This window comes from Pygocentrus nattereri, chromosome 14 (genome assembly GCF_015220715.1).
Source record: "Pygocentrus nattereri isolate fPygNat1 chromosome 14, fPygNat1.pri, whole genome shotgun sequence".
NCBI classification, from domain to species: Eukaryota; Metazoa; Chordata; class Actinopteri; order Characiformes; family Serrasalmidae; genus Pygocentrus; species Pygocentrus nattereri.
In genome coordinates this window covers 30,650,149-30,669,119 of record NC_051224.1, presented here as the reverse complement: position 1 = coordinate 30,669,119, position 18,971 = coordinate 30,650,149, and the positions used below count along the sequence as shown (strand labels likewise).

The 18,971-nt window shown below is 41.9% G+C and overlaps 1 protein-coding gene across 1 annotated transcript; it reads left to right on the top strand.

Moving 5' to 3' along the window:
- The first annotated feature begins 994 nt into the window (after positions 1-994).
- LOC108431909 (F-box/LRR-repeat protein 12) lies at positions 995-7,182 on the top strand. Its single transcript, XM_017705390.2, has 4 exons — positions 995-1,127; positions 1,618-1,693; positions 4,103-4,327; positions 5,349-7,182. The coding sequence occupies exons 1-4, from the start codon at positions 997-999 to the stop codon at positions 6,087-6,089; spliced, it is 1,173 nt and encodes a 390-aa protein (XP_017560879.2). The 5' UTR covers positions 995-996; the 3' UTR covers positions 6,090-7,182.
- The last annotated feature ends 11,789 nt before the right edge of the window (positions 7,183-18,971 follow it).

Below are 18,971 nucleotides of genomic sequence, written 5' to 3'. Positions count from 1 at the left end.
AATTAATTAATTAATTAAATAAATAAATAAATAAAATAACGCCAAAGTTGGAGCACAAGTTTTCACAACTTTCTTGTTGCAGGAAGTAGATTTGTTTTTATGTCACTCTCTAAACCTTTTAAAATAACAAAAGGGATTATTAATCTTACACGTTTAGTTGTATTATAATTATTAAAGCCAAATGCATTATTTTGTAAATATAATTCAAATTCACTATAAATAAAACAAAAAGAGATTTTGCCGAATAGTCTCTACTACAGGAAAGCTTAAGATGCAACCATAATGTAAGTCGCAAGAAAAAAAAAGCATTTGTTTGCAGTATTTGTCTGGTAAAATGTTTTTACTGTAAGACGCATATAAAAAGCGCTGCACTATGCAGGTGTAAATGGTATAAACTAGTGCACATTGTATCGGTGATGTGTAGGGTTTTTTTAGTCTTCCTTTCCTGTCGAACAGGGTGCGCTAACCTGATTGTGTGCAACCTGCCATCGATTTCACAGAAGAAAAAGAAGAGGAAGCCTACGTTAAAAGTCCTTTTAAAATCAGTGTAAAGATGTGGAATAAACGCATTATCTTCGATCTAACAAATTTTTCTGTTCTTTCTTTCTTATCTTTACTTTTTTTTTACAATAATGATATCGGTCATGGTTTGATATTAAAGCGATAAATGGGCGCATGTGATTGGATCCTGCAGTGGGTCAAAATAGTACACCACCAACAGAAGTCCATTCACTAGTGTAATACGTGTAGTAAATGTACTGGGTCTCGAACCCAAACATATTCAACGCCAAACCAGAACCGGTTTCACTACAAATCCTCTGACCGAACAACACCGCCACTTCGGAAGGCGAGACGGTTCAAGAACGCTACAAAACTGTGACGCCGGCTGAATTATTAATTTGAGGCGTAAGTCTTTTTGACCCTTTTCGCTTTCCGTTGTTTTAGTGCTGCGCCCCCGACTCGGGGGGACATGAATTTGAAGATGTACTGAATCGGATGCAACACCCGGTAGAGCAGCCGTTTGTTTACGAGATGGCAGATATGAAAGCTCTGGACTGTTTCCCCGAAAACATTTTAATAGAGATTTTATCCTATTTAAATGTCCGAGAACTTGTTCGCAACGGAAGGTACACCTTAAGAAAGAAAGAAAACAAACCCAAGGAGACTGCAATCGTTTAAAACTAGCTAGGTTACTAAAGCTGTTTTTTTGAAGAGGTCAAATAGACTGATTCACACTATTGTCTTATGTTTACATGAGTATAACGTTACATCTATGTTGTTTTTCTGTATTTTGGTAAGTTGCTTCTGTGTGAAACCTGATTTGTGGGTTACAGAGCAATTTCACAGTGTAAAATAAAAAAAAGTATCTCCGGAAATGAAACTTATAGACGAAGTTGGAGAATTTTCCCGTTCCACCTTAAGTTGTGCAGCAGAGAGCTGCAACATTTAAAGTGGAACGGGAAACTCGAAACAAGAAGCAGGCGAATAGAAAGCTAACTTCAGTCTTTTACAGCGCTTTTGGCAAAACGATGAGTAAACACACAGGCAATGGACAGAATTTTTACTTTGCTGATGGCTGAGAATAACTTTTTAATTTATTATTATTTTTATATGCAGAGTGTGCAAGCGCTGGAAACGGTTAGTGAAAGACCAGAGACTGTGGCGTGTTGTAGACCTTTCAACATGGAAAGGGGTAAGAGCAGCTGTTTGCTGATTTCGTTAATTTGATGTTTTAATTTGTATGAAAAGTGTATTTATGTGTAGCTTTTGCTACTGCCAGTCTTCATAATTGTTGAAGCCAGTGCTGGATCTGGAATTCACTTGGTGTTATTGATTCACAGACATGGTTAATATTAAGATTAAAGATTAAGAGACCCTTATTAGTCCCACAATGGGGAAATTTCACCTCTGCATTTGACCGATCCGTGAAGTGAAACACCACATACACTCTAGTGAGCACACACACTAGGGGGCAGTGAGCACACCTGCCCAGAGTGGTGGGGAGCCCAATCCGTAGCACCCGGGGAGCTGTTGGGGGTTAGGTGTCTTGCTCAAGGACGGCTCTGGGGATTGAACCGGCGACCTTCTTGTCACAAGGCTGGTTCCCTAACCTCCAACCCATGACTGCCCCCTAAAATTGGGCAAAATGCTTAGAAAAAGCAGTCATGGCTGAATACTGAATAGACTGTTCCAGTTGTGTTCAGTAATGTATTCCATTACAATACATAAATTAACATCCTAAATACCTTTAGCATACATTTTGTTAAGACGCATCTAAAAAACCTTTTACGAACTTAATTCTCGCTGTAGCTGGTTGGTGATTTTCTTCATGTAATTATTCAGTTAATACATTTAATGAAATATTTATTCATTATTTAAGCCAAATATTTGCAACCAAACATGTCGACTACTGAGGAGATTATTAGTTTCATCATGCCTTAAATGAGCTCAGTAACAGTAAGATTAATTACTGGCTCATCACATTGATTTCTACTCTTTGTAAAGATTTCATCTAAGTTTGGAGAAGTCATCTGAGATTTATGTCCTCTTTAGAGTGCTGTGTGCTGATTCCGAAATAGTAAACATGAATTGATGGAGTTTCTTTTGAATATATACACTGTTCAAAAAAATACAGGGAACACTTAAACAACACAATATAACTCCAAGCGGCTCAGGTCAGCATGAGACGGACTCTACAATCCACACAAGTGGCTCAAGTAGTGCAGCTCATCCAGGATGGTACATCAATGCAAGCTGTGGCAAGAAGGTTTGCTGTGTCTGTCAGCGTAGTGTCCAGAGGCTGGAGGCGCTACAAGTAGACAGGCCAGTACACCAGGAGACGTGGAGGAGGCCGTAGGAGGGCAACAATGGTTGCACAAATGGTTAGAAACAGACTCGATGAGGATGGTATGAGGGCCCGACGTCCACAGATGGGGGTTGTGCTCACAGCCCAACACTGTGCAGGACGCTTGGCATTTGCCAGAGAACACCAGGATTGGCTAATTTACCACTGGCGCCCTGTGCTCTTCACAGATGAAAGCAGGTTCACACTGAGCACATGTGACAGACGTGACAGAGTCTGGAGATGCCGTGGAGAGAGATCTGCTGCCTGCAACATCCTTCAGCATGACCGGTTTGGCAGTGGGTCAGTAATGGTGTGGGGTGGCATTTCTTTGGAGGGCCGCACAGCCCTCCATGTGCTCGCCAGAGGTAGCCTGACTGCCATTACGTACCAAGATGAGATCCTCAGACCCCTTGTGAGACCATATGCTGGTGCGGTTGGCACTGGGTTCCTCCTAATACAGGACAATGCTAGACCTCATGTGGCTGGAGTGTGTCAGCAGTTCCTGCAAGATGAAGGCATTGAAGCTATGGACTGGCCCACCCATTCCCCAGACCTGAATCAGATTGAGCACATCTGGGACATCATGTCTCACTCCATCCACCACATCCATCCATCTCACTCCATGCACCACAGACTGTCCAGGAGTTGGCGGATGCTTTAGTCCAGGTCTGGGAGGAGATCCCTCAGGAGACCATCCACCACATCATCAGGAGCATGCCCAGGTGTTGTAGGGAGATCATACAGGCATGTGGAGGCCACACACAATACTGAGGCTCATTTTGACTTGTTTTAAGGACATTACCTCAAAGTTGGATCAGCCTGTAGTGTGTTTTTCCACTTTAATTTTGTGTGTGACTCCAAATCCAGTCCTCCACTGGTTAATACATTTGATTTCCATTGATGATTTTTGTGTGATTTTGTTGTCAGCACATTCAACTTTGTACAGAACAAAGTATTCAATGAGAATATTTCATTCATTCTTTTATATTCGTTTGTCTGTGGGGATTGCACGGCTATATGCTTAATATTATACACTTGATAGAAATGGGTATGGCTGAAACACTTATTAGGAGGGGTGTCCACATACGTTTGACCATATTGTGCATATTAAATTTATAGCTCTAGTGCACTTGAAATTTTCTTAGATAACACTATATTTGGGGTAGGGGTAAAATTGTACAAACTTGATTTTTATGCTAAACTATCACTCAAACAGTGTTGATCTCTGTTTAGACATTTTTCTCTTTTTTCTATTAGGTGACTTCTCGTGTGTTATGGGTGTTATTACGGCAGTATCTGGGTCGAGGTCTGCGTTATCTGCGTCTGCGAGGTTTGCTGCTGTCTGCGCGCGGTGGTGCTTTCCTCTCTGAGCCCTGGCTGCAGACTCTAGCTTCCAAATGTCCTCGCCTCTTTAGGCTCAGTCTACTGCACACTGACCTGCGTGGCTTGCCTAGCTGCTCTCTCCTCCCTCCAACCTTACAGGTATGGCTGGAAAATCCTGATCACAGAATGATTTGATTGTATTTTCTAGGAAAAAATTCAATATATCATTAAGTCTAAAATGTTACCATGTTTTGTACAGTTTGGTGCAATTTTTAACAATACACAATGCACAAATGTGACTTTAAAAAATACTATCTGTAATTTTTTGTTCATTTTTCATTTAACATAATCATCATGCTTGTATTTTATTTGTAACACTCTTCTTTCATTGTCAAGTTTTTATTTTGGGTGGAAACAAAAGGGTTAAATTCTCAAAATGCCCAACAACAACATCTCTGTGATATGTGGGTAGATACAACTGAGCAAGCTCTCCTATTGTTTAGGACTTCAGGAGTAATCTGAATGCCTGATGTGTCTGATTAACTTAAATTAAAATAATTACGAAGTGACAAGGAAGTCAACCAGTCATGTTTGTTTACAGTAGATTGGACTAATTTCTTTTAAGTGTGCATATTAAATCCAGACTAGCCAAAAATTGTTCATGAGAATTGCTACTAGCTTAGCACTAACATACTACTAGATTTTCACAGAGGTGCTAGTAGAAATAAGCACTGTCGTAAAGACACTTTGGCATGTATAGCCTGAACTGAAACTCCAGTAGTCATGGCACACCAGTGCTGTTTACACAGTGGTTTGGGGGGATTTTTATAATGTCCCAATATATTTATTTTAGCCAATTATCACCACATTTTTGAATATTATTATAATTCATTACTAAAGGTGTCATGTGTTGTGCCTAACAGCACACCATAATTGTGGTAAAATGATTGTAATGCAAGGGCTCAGTTGGCTTATTTTTATCAAATGGCAATATAATATAATAAATGTAGCAACATTCATTAAGTAATTTAATAGACTACTAAGCAAAATAAACTAAGATCATTTAAGATTGCCAAAGATCAATATAACCTGCTGCATTAATATAAAATTAAGTGGATGCGAGCAGTTACATCCACTAGAAGGGCCTGTCTTATAAAATAATCTAACGCCATATTTACAGATCTTGGAGCTGCATGGCTGTGAGGTCCCTCCTGGTTTCTTCACCCAGAATCCCCCTGTGACATCTGAGCTGGACCATCCTGTGGTGGCTGCTTCCAATGGACAAAACAAACCTCCAGTGTCCTCATCCTTTTCAGGCATCACCATAGAAACACTGATTTTAGACAATGTGCCATCGTTCACCAATCAGCACCTGCAGAGTCTGAACTTGTGGGGGCGGCTGAGCCGGCTGGAGCTTCGGGACATGATCCGGGTGACAGCATCCGGACTTAGGTCTTGTGCTCCCCCAGGTGTGCAGGCACTATCCCACCTCAAGCATCTGGAAATGGACACAGGGAGCCGCAAGCAGATGGCGGCACTGGGGCTGGGAGAAGGCTGGGTAGGGCTGGAGAGTCTGGGGCTGGGGGGCCGGGAGGTGAGCCCCGGCCTGCTGTGCTTGAGCCGCCTGCCGGACTTACGCTGGCTGCGTTTGCGCAGCTGCAGGCTGACCGAGATGATGGTCCTACGCAGCTGCCGGATGTTGAAGGAGCTGCGAAGGCTGGAGTTTTGGCAGGTGGAGTTTGTGATTGAGAGCAGACAAGGAGAAACAGAGGGAGGAGGAGAGAGAGAAGAGAGCGAGAGAGAGAGGGAGGAGAGCAGCGAAAATGACCCAGTGCCTAATCTCAGACGCTCACTGGCCACTCTGCTGCCCAAGTGCAGTGTCCTGTTTACACAGTGTACAGTTACAGAAAACATGGACTAACACGTGCTGGAACATTACCACAAATACAGGCTCAGAACGAGCTGCCATCATCAAAGCCTCAAACAATACCAGGAATATTCCCTAGATGTGCATCGCTAAAGAATAAAGATTTTTCCAGCTACAGACTAATTCTTCTTCGGATGGAGAATTCTATTTTACGTTGGACTTTAATGGCTAGTTCGAAGGAACATTCCAGGATTTGAACCTAATCTCGCTCTGCCGTATCTTTATCATACCACTGATTAATATGGATAATAATTTTGATGCATTTCACTGTACCTAGAAAAGCACTGAAGGCCAATTAGTGTCCAAATTTTGCTTCTTTAGTTTAAACTAGAGCTATGAAGCTAAAGCTGCTAACAGACAGTTAATAGTCACCCAAATCATTTCTGTAAATACATCCGCAAAACTTTTCTCAACATGCTCAGATTACATCTACGTGTTTATTTATATTGAGTTTTTTGAGCAGGTTGAGAGACGTTTTGGGGATGTGTATATATAGAAACGATTTGGGTGACTATTGACTGCTAATGTTAGCAGTTCTGAATTGAAGAATTAGACATGTCTTGTGGATAAAAATAGTGAATATTTTCTCTAAAACATTCCTTTAATGGTACAGATCTGAGGATATACCACAAGATGGGAGAAAATCTTAAAATGTTTCATTCAACTTTTAAACAGAAGAGCAACACAGTAATAAAGTAGTTCTGGTTACTTTTGCTTTTCCATTTATGGCTTTTTTTATGGAACACTTTCATACATTCTTCCTGAAGAATTGACAGAGTTGTTCTGCAGTAATAAGTCTTGCATAAATGCTTACTCACAGACTTAAGCAACTGCCCATTGACATCTATTATACGTGTGCTTTGAATCGCCAAATTTTCTGTTCCAAGTACATGGAAAAGCAGCATATTTATCATCTGTGGTAGTCAAGCATATGCTGCATGTGCAGCAGAAAGAGGTTAGGTTGAGTATTCCTTCAACACCTGTGACCTGGAATGATCTTCAAACAAGATATGCCCAAAGAGGGTTGTGTTGGGCTGTACAAGTAGGTTTTAAATGACTGAGAGTCTAGAATAAAGTATGAAATCTGGATAGCTTGTTTCTGGTTTCATTAGGTTTAATGAGCATTCCTGTTAAAATTCTTGCTGAAGAATGGGGTGCAAAAAAGTCAAAGGTTTTCAATTAGAAGTAGTGCAATCTTTCAAGCCATGCAATATGAACTGCATATTGTCGCTGTATGGGGAAAAAAGTCTTCTTTTTTTCTGGGTTATGTTTTTTTTATATCATTTAAAAACAGTAGCTTTATGTACAAATTTCATGATAAATGGACCAATTGAAATGCTCCAATATTACTGCTAATTAATAAAATTATTGTGGGTGTTTTTGGGGAGGCCATGGCAATATGATATACAGAACCATAAATAGGTGTGCAAAAATTAATGTTCTGACTGTTAAAAGTGCAGCAAAGAGTTTCAGCACTCATAGACAAAGAGAAAGGAAATTAATTGGAACTAATTTACTTTAATGATGTGTGGAATTATGATTTTTTTTTCTGTATGATCAATCGTAAAAATAGAACAAAGAATCCATGAGTTGGCTTTCCTGTAGGATAGGATTAGACACAGGGAAACTGAATAATCAAAATCAAGCATAAAACAGGACTAATAAAGAAGAATAATATGAGGGTTTGTACTACTACAGCATTATGAAAGCATAAAAGTGAAAATAATAGAGAAATTTGATACAGAAAATAATCAGAGGTGGGCAGAGTAGCCCAAACATTTACTAAAGTAAAAAGTAAAATAAAGTAAAAAAAAAAGTTCCTTCAATGAAATAATAACTCAAGTTAAAGTAAAGCCTTTCCCAAATACAACTTATATAAAAGTATGAACATATGTAAGTAGTGCTAAATAACTTGTAGAACTACAGCAGAATGTCTTATTACATCCAGAATCTTTGGGCATAGAAACTGAAATGTTTGGCTGTAATCTTCTTGTTTTGAATGAAAGCAATACTAAAACTGTCACCAACATAACAAAATGAAATCAAATCCATAATTCTAAATCTCCTGTACACACAAATATACAATACTGTGCAAAAGGCAGACTCTACTGTTTGATTAATTTAATTTACAGTCATATTGACCATTATTGACTGTCCTTCCAATCTTAAAATTAACAAGTTACTCCTGTGTCCTTCCAACAAAAGCTGTTCCCAGAAGTGTCACTAGCTGGGTTTTTATCAATATGGGCTATTTTAATGCCTGTTGTGGCTTATCAAATAAAAAAATATAGCAAATATTGAATAGAATCACCAAATTTGATCATTTTTGTAAGTAAGAAAAGAAATGAAATAAATTATGATGGAAACACATTTGCATAAATTTGAATAAATACTGCAAAGTAAATAAAAGTCACATGACTGATCAGGTGCATCCTGTTTGCCCAGTTGTAAGCATATGGCATGACCATTTACATTTACATTTATAGCATGTAGCAGACGCTCTTTTCCAGAGCGACTTACAAAGTGCTTTGTCTATCTATAGAAATTATCTTTGCTAGTTACCAATAGGTTAGAGAGAAACCTAGTCCTGAGCTCAGGTACTGCTAGAAACAAAAAGTCCTTGTTGATAGCCAGAGAAAAATGAACAGAGTTAAACACAGTCAGTGCAAAACAATACAGTACAATACATTTTGATAAGTGTAGTACAATACAATGAATACTAGCTCAGTGCCCAGTTAAGTGCTGTATAAAGAGATGTGTCTTCAGTCTGCGTTTGAAGACAGTGAGAGACTCTGCTTACAGACAGCCAGTGGGAGTTGGTTCCACCACCTGGGTGCCAGTACAGAGAAAAGTCTTCCACATGTCTTGAAGGATGGCGGGTCAGGCCGAGCTGTACTCGAAGCTCGAAGGGCTCGTGGTACAGTTTGAGTTTAGACCATTGCCAAAAAATAAAAAAATATAGCAAATATTGAATAGAATCACCAAATTTGATCATTTTTGTAAGTAAGAAAAGAAATGCAATAAATTATGATGGAAACACATTTGCTGAATAAATACTGCAAATGTAAATAAAAGTCACATGACTGATCAGGTGCATCCTGTTTGCCCAGTTGTAATGTAAATGTAATGTAAATGTAGTTGTAATGTAAATGTAAATGGTCATGCCATATGTATGTATGTATGTAGGGGCTTGTCCATTTTTGGCTTTTTAGGCAAGCATCAGGGTTTTTAAATCTGATACGTGCAGCTACAGGAAGCCAGTGAAGGGACTGTAGCAGTGGGGTGACATGGCTGAACTTAGGGAGATTGAAGACAAGCCGTGCTGCTGCACTCTAGATGAGTTGCAGAGGTTCGATGGCCTGCATAGGAAGACCAACCAAGGACAAGTTGCAGTAATCAAGCCTTAAGATAACAAGAGACTGAACTAGTGCCTGGATGGCCTCTCGAGTGAGAAAGGGTTTGAATCCTCCGGATCCAAGTTAGGTTCGCGATATGAGCCAAGAACGATAACTGGCCACCCAGAATCACATCAAAATGTCTTGCCTCTACAGACGGAACAATCAGAGAGCTCTCGAATGATATGGCAAGATCATGATGAAGACCTGTAGTTGTGGGGATGAATACCAGCTCAGTCTTGCTAGAATTGAGCTTCAGGTGGTGAGCTGCCATCCACGAAGAAATGTCAGTTAGAAATGCTGAGATGCGACTGGAAACCTGTGTGCCAGAAGGTAAGAAGGAAAGCATTAGTTGAGTGTTATCAGCGTAACAGTGATAAGAGAAGCCATGAGAGGATATTACATCACCAAGAAAGCTAGTGCAAAGAGAAAACAGAAGGGTACCCAGCAGTGAGCCTTGTGGGGAGCCCAGTGGAGAGCCTGCATGGAGAGGATGCAGACCATGTCCATGTTATCTGATAAGAGCGACCCTCCAGAAAGGACTTGAACCACTTCCATGCAGAGCCAGTGATTCCAAGGTTGGTGAGAATGTCAAGAAGGATTGTGTGGTTGACCATGTCAGAAGCTGCTGAGAGCTCAAGAAGAATCAGGACAGATGACAGCTTGGCTGATCTTGCTGACTGGAGATTCTCGGTCACTGCTAAAAGAGCAGTTTCTGTTGAGTGCACCGGTTTGAAGCCAGACTGGTTGGGGTCCTGGAGCTGGTTCTGTGTGAGAAAGAGAGACAGTTGATTATTGACTGGACATTCAAGAATTTTTGAAAGGAAAGCAAGTAGTGATACTGGTCTGTAGTTGTTGACATCAGAGCTGTCAACCATGGGCTTCTTCAGGATGGGATGTACTATTGCAGTCTTGAAAGTTGATGGAACTTTCCCTGATGACAAGGACTTGTTTATGAGAAAAGTGATGAAGGGTAGTAGATGCTTGGAGATTGACTGGAGCAATGCAGGTGGAATAGGATCCAGTGGGCAGGTGGTTGGATTACTGGATTTGATCAATTGAAGGACATCACCTGTGGAAAGAGAAGAAAAACAGTTTAATGGAGACAGGAGTGGAGACAGAGGGAAAAGACTGGCGGATTTTATCAGCCTTCTCCTTAAACTTCTTCTTCTTCTTTCGGCTGCTCCCTTTAGGGGTCGCCACAGCGGATCATCTGCCTCCATCTTGCCCTATCCATTGCCTCCTCTACTTTCACACCAACCATCTCCATGTCCACCTTCACTACATCCATAAACCTTCTCTGAGGTCTACCTCTTCTCCTTCTACCCGGCAGCTCCATCTCCAACATTCTTAGTCCAATATATCCACTATTCCTCCTCAACACATGTCCAAACCATCTCAACCTGGCCTCTCTGGCTTTATCTACAAACTGCTCCATCTTCACTGTCCCTCTGATCTGCTCATTTCTAATCTTGTCCATCCTTGTCAATCCCAACGAAAATCTCAGCATCTTCATCTCCGCCACCTCCAGCTCAGCCCCCTGTCTTTTAGACAGAGCCACAGTCTCCAAACCATACATCATAGCAGGACGCACTACTGTCTTGTAAACCTTCCCTTTCACTCTTGCTTCTATCCTTCTGTCACACATCAGCCCTGACATCCACACACTCCATCCTGCCTGCACCCTCTTCTTCACCTTTTTTCTACACTGTCCATTGCTCTGGATGGTTGACCCAAGATATTTGAAGTCATCCACCTTTACGACCTCTACTCCTTGCATCTTCACCTTTCCACCTGCCTCCCTCTCATTCACACACATGTATTCCTAAACAACCTGGTTAAAAAGTCCACTGCCTTCTCTCCTGAACATCTCCATACCTCCACAGGTATGTCATCTGGACCAACAGATTTTTTGGACCAACTTTCCATTTTCTTTAACCATTTTTAAAGCTGCCCTCACTTCCACCTTACTAATTCTCTGCTCTTCCTGATCCACTATCTCTCCCCCCGTTGTCCTCCTCTCTCTTTCGTTTTCCTCATTCATTAGTTCTTCAAAGTACTCCTTCCATCTACTCAACACTCTCTGTTCACTCACTAGTACATTTCCCTCTCTATCCTTTATCAGCCTAATCTGCTGTACATCCTTTCCAGCTCTATCTCTCTGTTTAGCCAAACGATACAAGTCCTTTACTCCTTCTTTTTTTTTTTTTGCCTGTCTTGTCTGGCAGATTTGCAATCAGAATTATGGTCAGACTGCATTACTGTGCCAAAGAAATTTACTTTTCCAAAATGAGCACTATAGATTACAGGCTCATCTTGTCAGTGTTTCTTTCTTTCTTTCTTTCTTTCTTTCTTTCTTTCTTTCTTTCTTTCTTTCTTTTTTAATTATTTAATTTCATTTTGTTTATACATTTGTGATATTTTAATGGCTGTAAATGTGTTAACATCATGCCAGACTTGACAGGCCAGGGGAATCTGTAAAGAAGGGAGAGGAGAGATAAAAGAGGGGGGGAAGGGGAGGGGAATAACAAGTGGGCAGAAAGAACACAGCATAAATACCACGGCGATGGTTCACCAACTGCTGCTCCTGAGAAAAGAGAAGAATGTGTATGTGAGACATATAGCACTTGGAAAGACTACACAAATGACTGTGATGTATGTGTATGTGTGTGTGTGTGTGTGTGTGTGTGTGTGTGTGTTTGTGAGTGCCGTACAGTATAAATTTGTCACAGGATGCACTCAATAGCGAGGGCAGAAAGCTGCGACAACATCCCCTCAGAGGCCAGAGGGAGGCAGAGAAAGACCAGGGAATCCCGCCCGCCACGGCCCCCCAGGAGCAGTGGAGACCCTGGGCCGCACCTCCCAGTGACCCCTGCATGCCCACCCCAGCGGAAGGGATAGGGGGACTCCGGACAGCACCCCCCCCAGCCACGGGGCGCAGGTCCAGGGGAACCAGAGGAACCAGAGCCGCCCCCAGGATGTCCCCCCCTATCGCGAGCCAGCAGCAAAGACCCAGCGCCTCATACGCCCGAGAGCCACCCAACACCCACCAGGGCCCCATCCCCGCCGAGGGGCCCTGAGCCACCCCGGAACCCAACCACCCAGCGGAGCGGGCCAACCGTCACGCCAGAGCACCAGGCCAGGCCCTGAAACCCCAAGGCGCCCCCCATCCGGGGGGGAAGAAGCAACCACAGGGGAGCAGCCAGGAGAGGACCGGGTACAGCAATCCCCCGACCCAGAACCATCTGTCCTCACACACACTCAACCTCATATATGCATTCTTGCCCATATATACACCCACATACCTTCACCCCCATATATTCATCCACCCCTATATATACACCTATGCACACATACCTCCACACATATATACACTTCTATATACATACATACACACACATATATACATACACTTTACTCCTTCTTTACTGTCCAGCCTCTCATACAGCTCATCATAGGCCTGAGCCTTTGCATTTGTCACCATTCTTTTTGCTATGCGACTAGCCTCACAGTACTCCTGCCTACTTCCTTCATCTCTCTGGTTATTCCACTTTTTCTTAGCTGCCTTCTTCTTCTGAATACTCTCCTGGACTTCCTCATTCCACCACCAACTTTCCTTGTCTTCTTTCTTCTGACCAGACGAAACACCCAACACATTCTTGTCAGTTTCTCTCACCACCTTAGCTGTATTGTTTCTAATCTCATTCTACAGACAACCACCCTATGCTGCCTTGCTACACTTTCCCCTGGCACCAATTTACAATCTCCAATCTCCTTTAGGTGGCATCTCCTGCTAAGGATATAATCCACCTGTTTGCACCTCCCTCCACTCTTGTATGTCACCCAGTGTTCTTCCCTCTTCTGAAAATACGTGTTCACCACAGCCATTTCCATTCTCTTTGCAAAATCTACAACCAAGGATTCAAGGATTCAAGGAGATTTTATTGTCATTCGCATCACATGGTACATGAGGTGGAACGAAATTAAGATCTCATGGTCCAGTTTACACCCAAGAGCTGTTATTAAAATAGATAAATAAATAGAAAGTACACAAGAGAGGGAGAGTAGGAGAGTAGGCAGTTAGCAGCAATATGAAGTCCAGAGTGCAAGTTTGCTATAGCAGCATGATATTGACTTAGAGCAGTGGATAAAGTGTCTAGATAAAGTGTCTCAGTGCGGTTTAAAGTGACAGTGTTTGTAACAGTACTTGTTCTTGTAAGTGTCAGTGCAGTGTGTTCAGTTGGAATTTAAGAGCCTTACAGCTTCTGGTATGAAGCTGTTTCTGAGTCTGGTTGTTTTGCACTTGATGCTCCGCAGCCTCCTGCCTGAGGGGAGCGGGACAAAAAGTGCATGTGCTGGGTGGGTGGGATCCTTCCTGATGCAGGTAGCCCTTTTCCTGCATCTGGAGGTGTAAATGTCTGTGGTGCTGGGGAGGCTGACTCCAACAATCCTCTGTGCAGTCTTCACCACCCTCTGCAGTGCTTTCCTATCTGCAGCAGAGCAGCTTCCATGCCCCACGTTGATGCTGGAGCACACGACGCTCTCCACCACACATCTGTAGAAGGAGGTGAGGACTGCCCTCCCGAGTCCAGCTCGTCTCAGCCTCCTGACCTTCCGCATTTCTGTCTTTCACACCATACATACCCAGCACCTCTTCATCTCCTCTGATTCCTTCACCAACATGTCCATTGAAGTCTGCACCAATCACCAATCTCCCCTCTCTAGGGACACCATCTACCACTTCATCCATCTTACTCCAAAATTCCTCTTTCTCCTCTAACTGACAACCAACCTGTGGTGCATATGAACTGACCACATTCAAAGTTACACCATCAACCTCCAAATTCATACTCATGATCCTGTCTGACACTCTCTTTAGATCCAGAACACTTTTTCCAAGCTGTTACTTTAGGATTATCCCTACTCCATTTCTCTTCCTCTCTACACCATGATAGAACAGTTTGAATCCACCTCCAATGTTCCTGGCCTTGCTTCCTTTCCATCTGGTCTCCTGGACACACAGAATATCTCTGCCTTTACCAGTCATTGTCCCTATGTTCAGAGTCCCTACTCTAACCTCCACACTCCTGCCTTTCCTTCTCTCTCGCTGCCTTCTAACCCACCTTCCTCCTCTCCTCTTTGATGGTCTTCGACCTACAGTAGTCCAATTTTCACCGGCACCCTGCTGGTCAACAGCACCGGAAGCGGTCCTTGTTAAACCGGGCCTCGACCGATCCAGTATGGCAATCATATTCGTGAAACGCATGATAGTTTTGGCATAAATTTTACGCCGGATGCAACCCTCACCATTTATCCGGGCTTGGGACCGGCACCAGAAGTACACAAAGTACACCCCTAAGAGCTTGTGTGGATTAGATGCTGATGCTTCCAGTTTCCCTCTGTAGAAAGATGACTTTCCAGCAGTAACTTCAAATGAGGACTTGGAAAGGAGAGATTGATAAGAGTGAAGATCCAAGGCAAGCTGATTTCCTCCACTTTCTCTCAGCCTTCCTTAGCTCTTTCTGGTTGTCTTTCAGGGGGCAGGTGGGGAAGATACAGAGAAGGGAAGTTACTGTCATATCCAGTGCAGAGGTAGGTCTGCTGAATATCAGGTCCAGAGCATTGCCTGCTATGTGCATCGGAGGGGTCTGCTTGAGGGTGAGGTCAAAAGATGATAGCAGCGGTAACAGGCAGGATGACTGCAGTTTGTCCGATGGCAGGTTGAAGTCATCCAAAAGTATAAGCAGGATTCCATTGATGGGGAAGAGACTCGGAAGCATGTCTAACTCATGCTTAGTGAGTGGGGAATGATACAGTGACAGTGGGGTACTCAGAGAGGAAATTGAAAGAAACAGCAAGTGGAGTGAAGCGCCACTTTCTGGACAAAGGCAAACCTGTGCTACCACCCCTGCCAGACTGTCTTGGAGATTGGGAGAAGGGAAAGGCAATGGACAGGGCTGCTGGAGTCGCTGAGTTCATGGGAGTGATCCAGGTCTCCATCAACACCAGAAAGTGCAGTGAATGGAAGGATGCTAGGACTGAAATGAAGTCTACCTTCTGCACAGCAGATTGGCAATTCTAAAGCCCACCTGCCACCCTGGTCTGAGATTCTGATGACCATGGGGAATAGGTGAGGTTAATGGAATTACGGATCCTGCGACGAGGAATGTTTCTACACGATCTGTGAGATGAGTAAAGAGGTATTGTAAGCACATGAAGGACACAACATTAGAGTAATTAGTACATAAAGAGGTAATGAAGAATATCAACGTGATACTTATCCAAAGTTAAGCAATTACTTCTCTGCTGATGACGGATGGGAGTTGCTACAGACAAGCACTTCTTTTGTTTGTACTATACATTGAAAACATTTGGGTTTGCTATCAAAAGATTAATATGAGTTTATAGACCAGAATTTCAGCTTGATATTTACATCGTGATGTGAGACATCCCAATTTTTAAAAGAGAAAAAATATAGGAACATAAATCTTAAAGTAAATGAAATGTTACATGTCCCTTGCATGCAATAGCTGCATTACACCAGCAAGCCAGTGACATCACCAAACTGTTGCATTCTTTTGTAATGCTTTTCCAGGCTTTTACCACTGCTTCTTTGAGTTGTTTGTATTAGTGTTTTCTCCCTTTCATTCTTTTCTTCGGGAGACTAAATGCATTAAATGCATATTTGATTGAGATAAGTTCTGACTATTCAGTCTAAAACCTACTTTTTTCCCATGATGAAGTTGTGTTGGCATTATGTTTTGTGCCATTTTCTTGCTATATGATTAAGTTCCTACCGATTACATGCATAGATATATTTCTCTGTGGCAGGCCAAATGTTTCTACAGACCTCTGAATGTATTCTGCTGCTTCCATCATGACTAAGATCATCATTAAAGGTTAGTGAGCCTGTTCCAGAAGCAGCCCTGAAAGTCCAAGCCATGACACTACCTCCACTATGCTCAACTAATGAGCTCATATTTTTTGGATCTTGTGCAGATCTTTCTGAGGTCTCCTTGAGCAAGACACCTAACCCCCAATTGCTCCCTGGGTGCCATGGATAGGGCAGCCCACTGCTGCAGGCAAGTGTGCTCACTGCCCCTAGTGTGTGGGTATTCACTAGTGTGTATGTGGTGTTTCAATTCACTGATTGGTTAAGAGGTTAAATGCAGAGGTGGAATTTCCCCATTTGTGGGATTAAAAAAGTTTAACTTAAACCTGAAAATGGTCCGTTTTGACCCATAGGAGGGTTAAAAGAGAAATCTACAAATTTTTCTAAATTTTCTGCATTGTTCGTTCCTTAAGATGTAAACAAAGTCATCCAGAGGGGTTTAGATATTTATTATCACAATTTGATAAGAGAATGAAAATAACTGAAAACATTTTTTAAATGTGTATTTTGAACAGCAAGCCTGTACTGATGAGGTGCTGATGCTTTATCAGAAACATCGAGCCAGACCTTCTTTTTATGTAAAAATGCTACTATATTTTTAATGTTAACAGACATAGTGCTGTTTTAAGGACCACTTTGTTCCTTGTTTTCATGTTGTTGTTTGTTTGTACCAGTGAGAACTAAAGTTGCCCTGGACAGTACACTTCTGTCTGTGAATACCTTCCAGCGTCCATGTCATTATAGCATTCTGACATGATATCTGCTTATCTTTCTCTCTTCTTTTAGCACTCAAGCAACTAAACCTATTCACCTCAGCCAAGTCTGGACCGTTTGAGGCAGTGGACACAGGCAACAACATTCGGATGGTATGGAGAGCTCATGGCCTTCCAATACGGACATCCCTGACCCCCCGTGCTGACGTGCACTATATTGCCTCCTTGTAGCCCGAGGTGGCCGAGGTCAACACACTGTTGTGGTCTTCACCATCTGGGTGCACTTCACAACCTTTCTGCTGACCACATACCTAAAGAGGCTGGCTGGAATCTGCAGAGCTGTCCGAGCCCTCCTCCAAAGGGCACCCCAGACCCTTGTGCTGATCAAGTCGGCCAACATGGGCTACAAGGACATTTACGGCAGCGACTGGTTGTCATGGCAGCTGGATTGTGCATTGAGGATGATGTTTAGGGAGCTGCCTGTTGTGATTATTGACGTTTGGCAAATGATGTCATGTAACTACTCACCAGAGAGCATTCACCCATCTTATAAAGTTTGACAGACATACAAATATGGACAGCATTGCTGCTGGAACCACAGGGGTGAGGTTGGACATGTTACCCCCCCAATTTTCAAAGTATTGGGGTGGTGATCCAGCATGTTTTGATTGAATTACTTACTACTTGTAGTTCCCTCACAGCACAATTATTATTATTATTATTATTATTATTATTAATAATAATAGCAAAACCAGACACTGACAACTTTAATGAGCTGTAGCACTCATTAACCACAGTGGACACCTCACATTTTAAACTAAACCAAACCAACAAACTTCCTAACTGCTCTGTAGCAAAATGCTTATTTGCACTGTACATAAGTTCAAATTTTACAAACTTACATATCATTCTGTCTCATTCTGCATTTAATAGTTTTATATTTCATAGTATGTCATGTAAAGACATTAATTTCTGCACATGTGCAAATATCCATACATTTCATAAGTTCAGATATTCACAGTATTCAGATATTCAAACACTTCAGCTCCTTTCATGAGCATCTTTTTTATTCTTTATTCTTTATTGTGTTTATTGTATTTCCTTTTTTTATTAGTTAAATACTTGTAAACAGTCCATGTGCAGTCTGTATAGGTCTGTTTAGCATGTTACATTTCATACATGTGTGCACTCACCTAGACAAATTCCTTGTATGTGCAACATACATGGTGAAATAAAATCATTCTGATCATAATTCTGATTCTGATTCTAAAATAGTTTTCTTCAAAAGATAAGTGGCCTCACCCAAAACCTCTGCCACAAATCGAACCCTGTCTGTAGGGATAGACTATCCTTAAACTTATTTACACCCGGGTTCGTGTAGCTTCTGCAGTAGAATCTTTTTTAGCCTATCACAGTCACAAGTAATGTATGAAAAAAGCAAGGTAGAAAACCTAAAAGGAGATCCTGCCTGTGATGATGTTAGGACACTTACCTTCATGGACATTAAGATGACTTTTATTATGGCAGACATTTACATCTAAACTCCTACTTACCTGAGGTCCAGGGGGAACCATGTGAGGTGGGATCCAGATGGCAGGTGCCTGTTAAATAAGCCCAGCTTATCAGTAGCATTTATATGTTAAATGTGCATATATATATATATATATATATATATATATATATCCACGGATTGTTGAGCAACTAAAGTTATACATCAAGCAAAAATGGGAAAGCTTCAACAATTAGTGTCCTCAGTTCCCAAACACTTATTGAGATTTACAGATTCCCCTGGCCTGTCAAGTCTGGCATGATGCTAACACATTTTCATTAAAATATCAAATGTATAAACAAAATGAAATCAAATAATTAAAAAATA

Bases quoted from the DNA above. Each gene is read 5' to 3' on its own strand.
- LOC108431909 (XM_017705390.2), top strand. From the start codon at position 997: ATGCAACACCCGGTAGAGCAGCCGTTTGTTTACGAGATGGCAGATATG. The intron at 1,694-4,102 runs GTAAGAGCAGCT...TTTTTCTATTAG, and splicing joins ACCTTTCAACATGGAAAGGG to GTGACTTCTCGTGTGTTATG. The intron at 4,328-5,348 runs GTATGGCTGGAA...CCATATTTACAG, and splicing joins TCCTCCCTCCAACCTTACAG to ATCTTGGAGCTGCATGGCTG.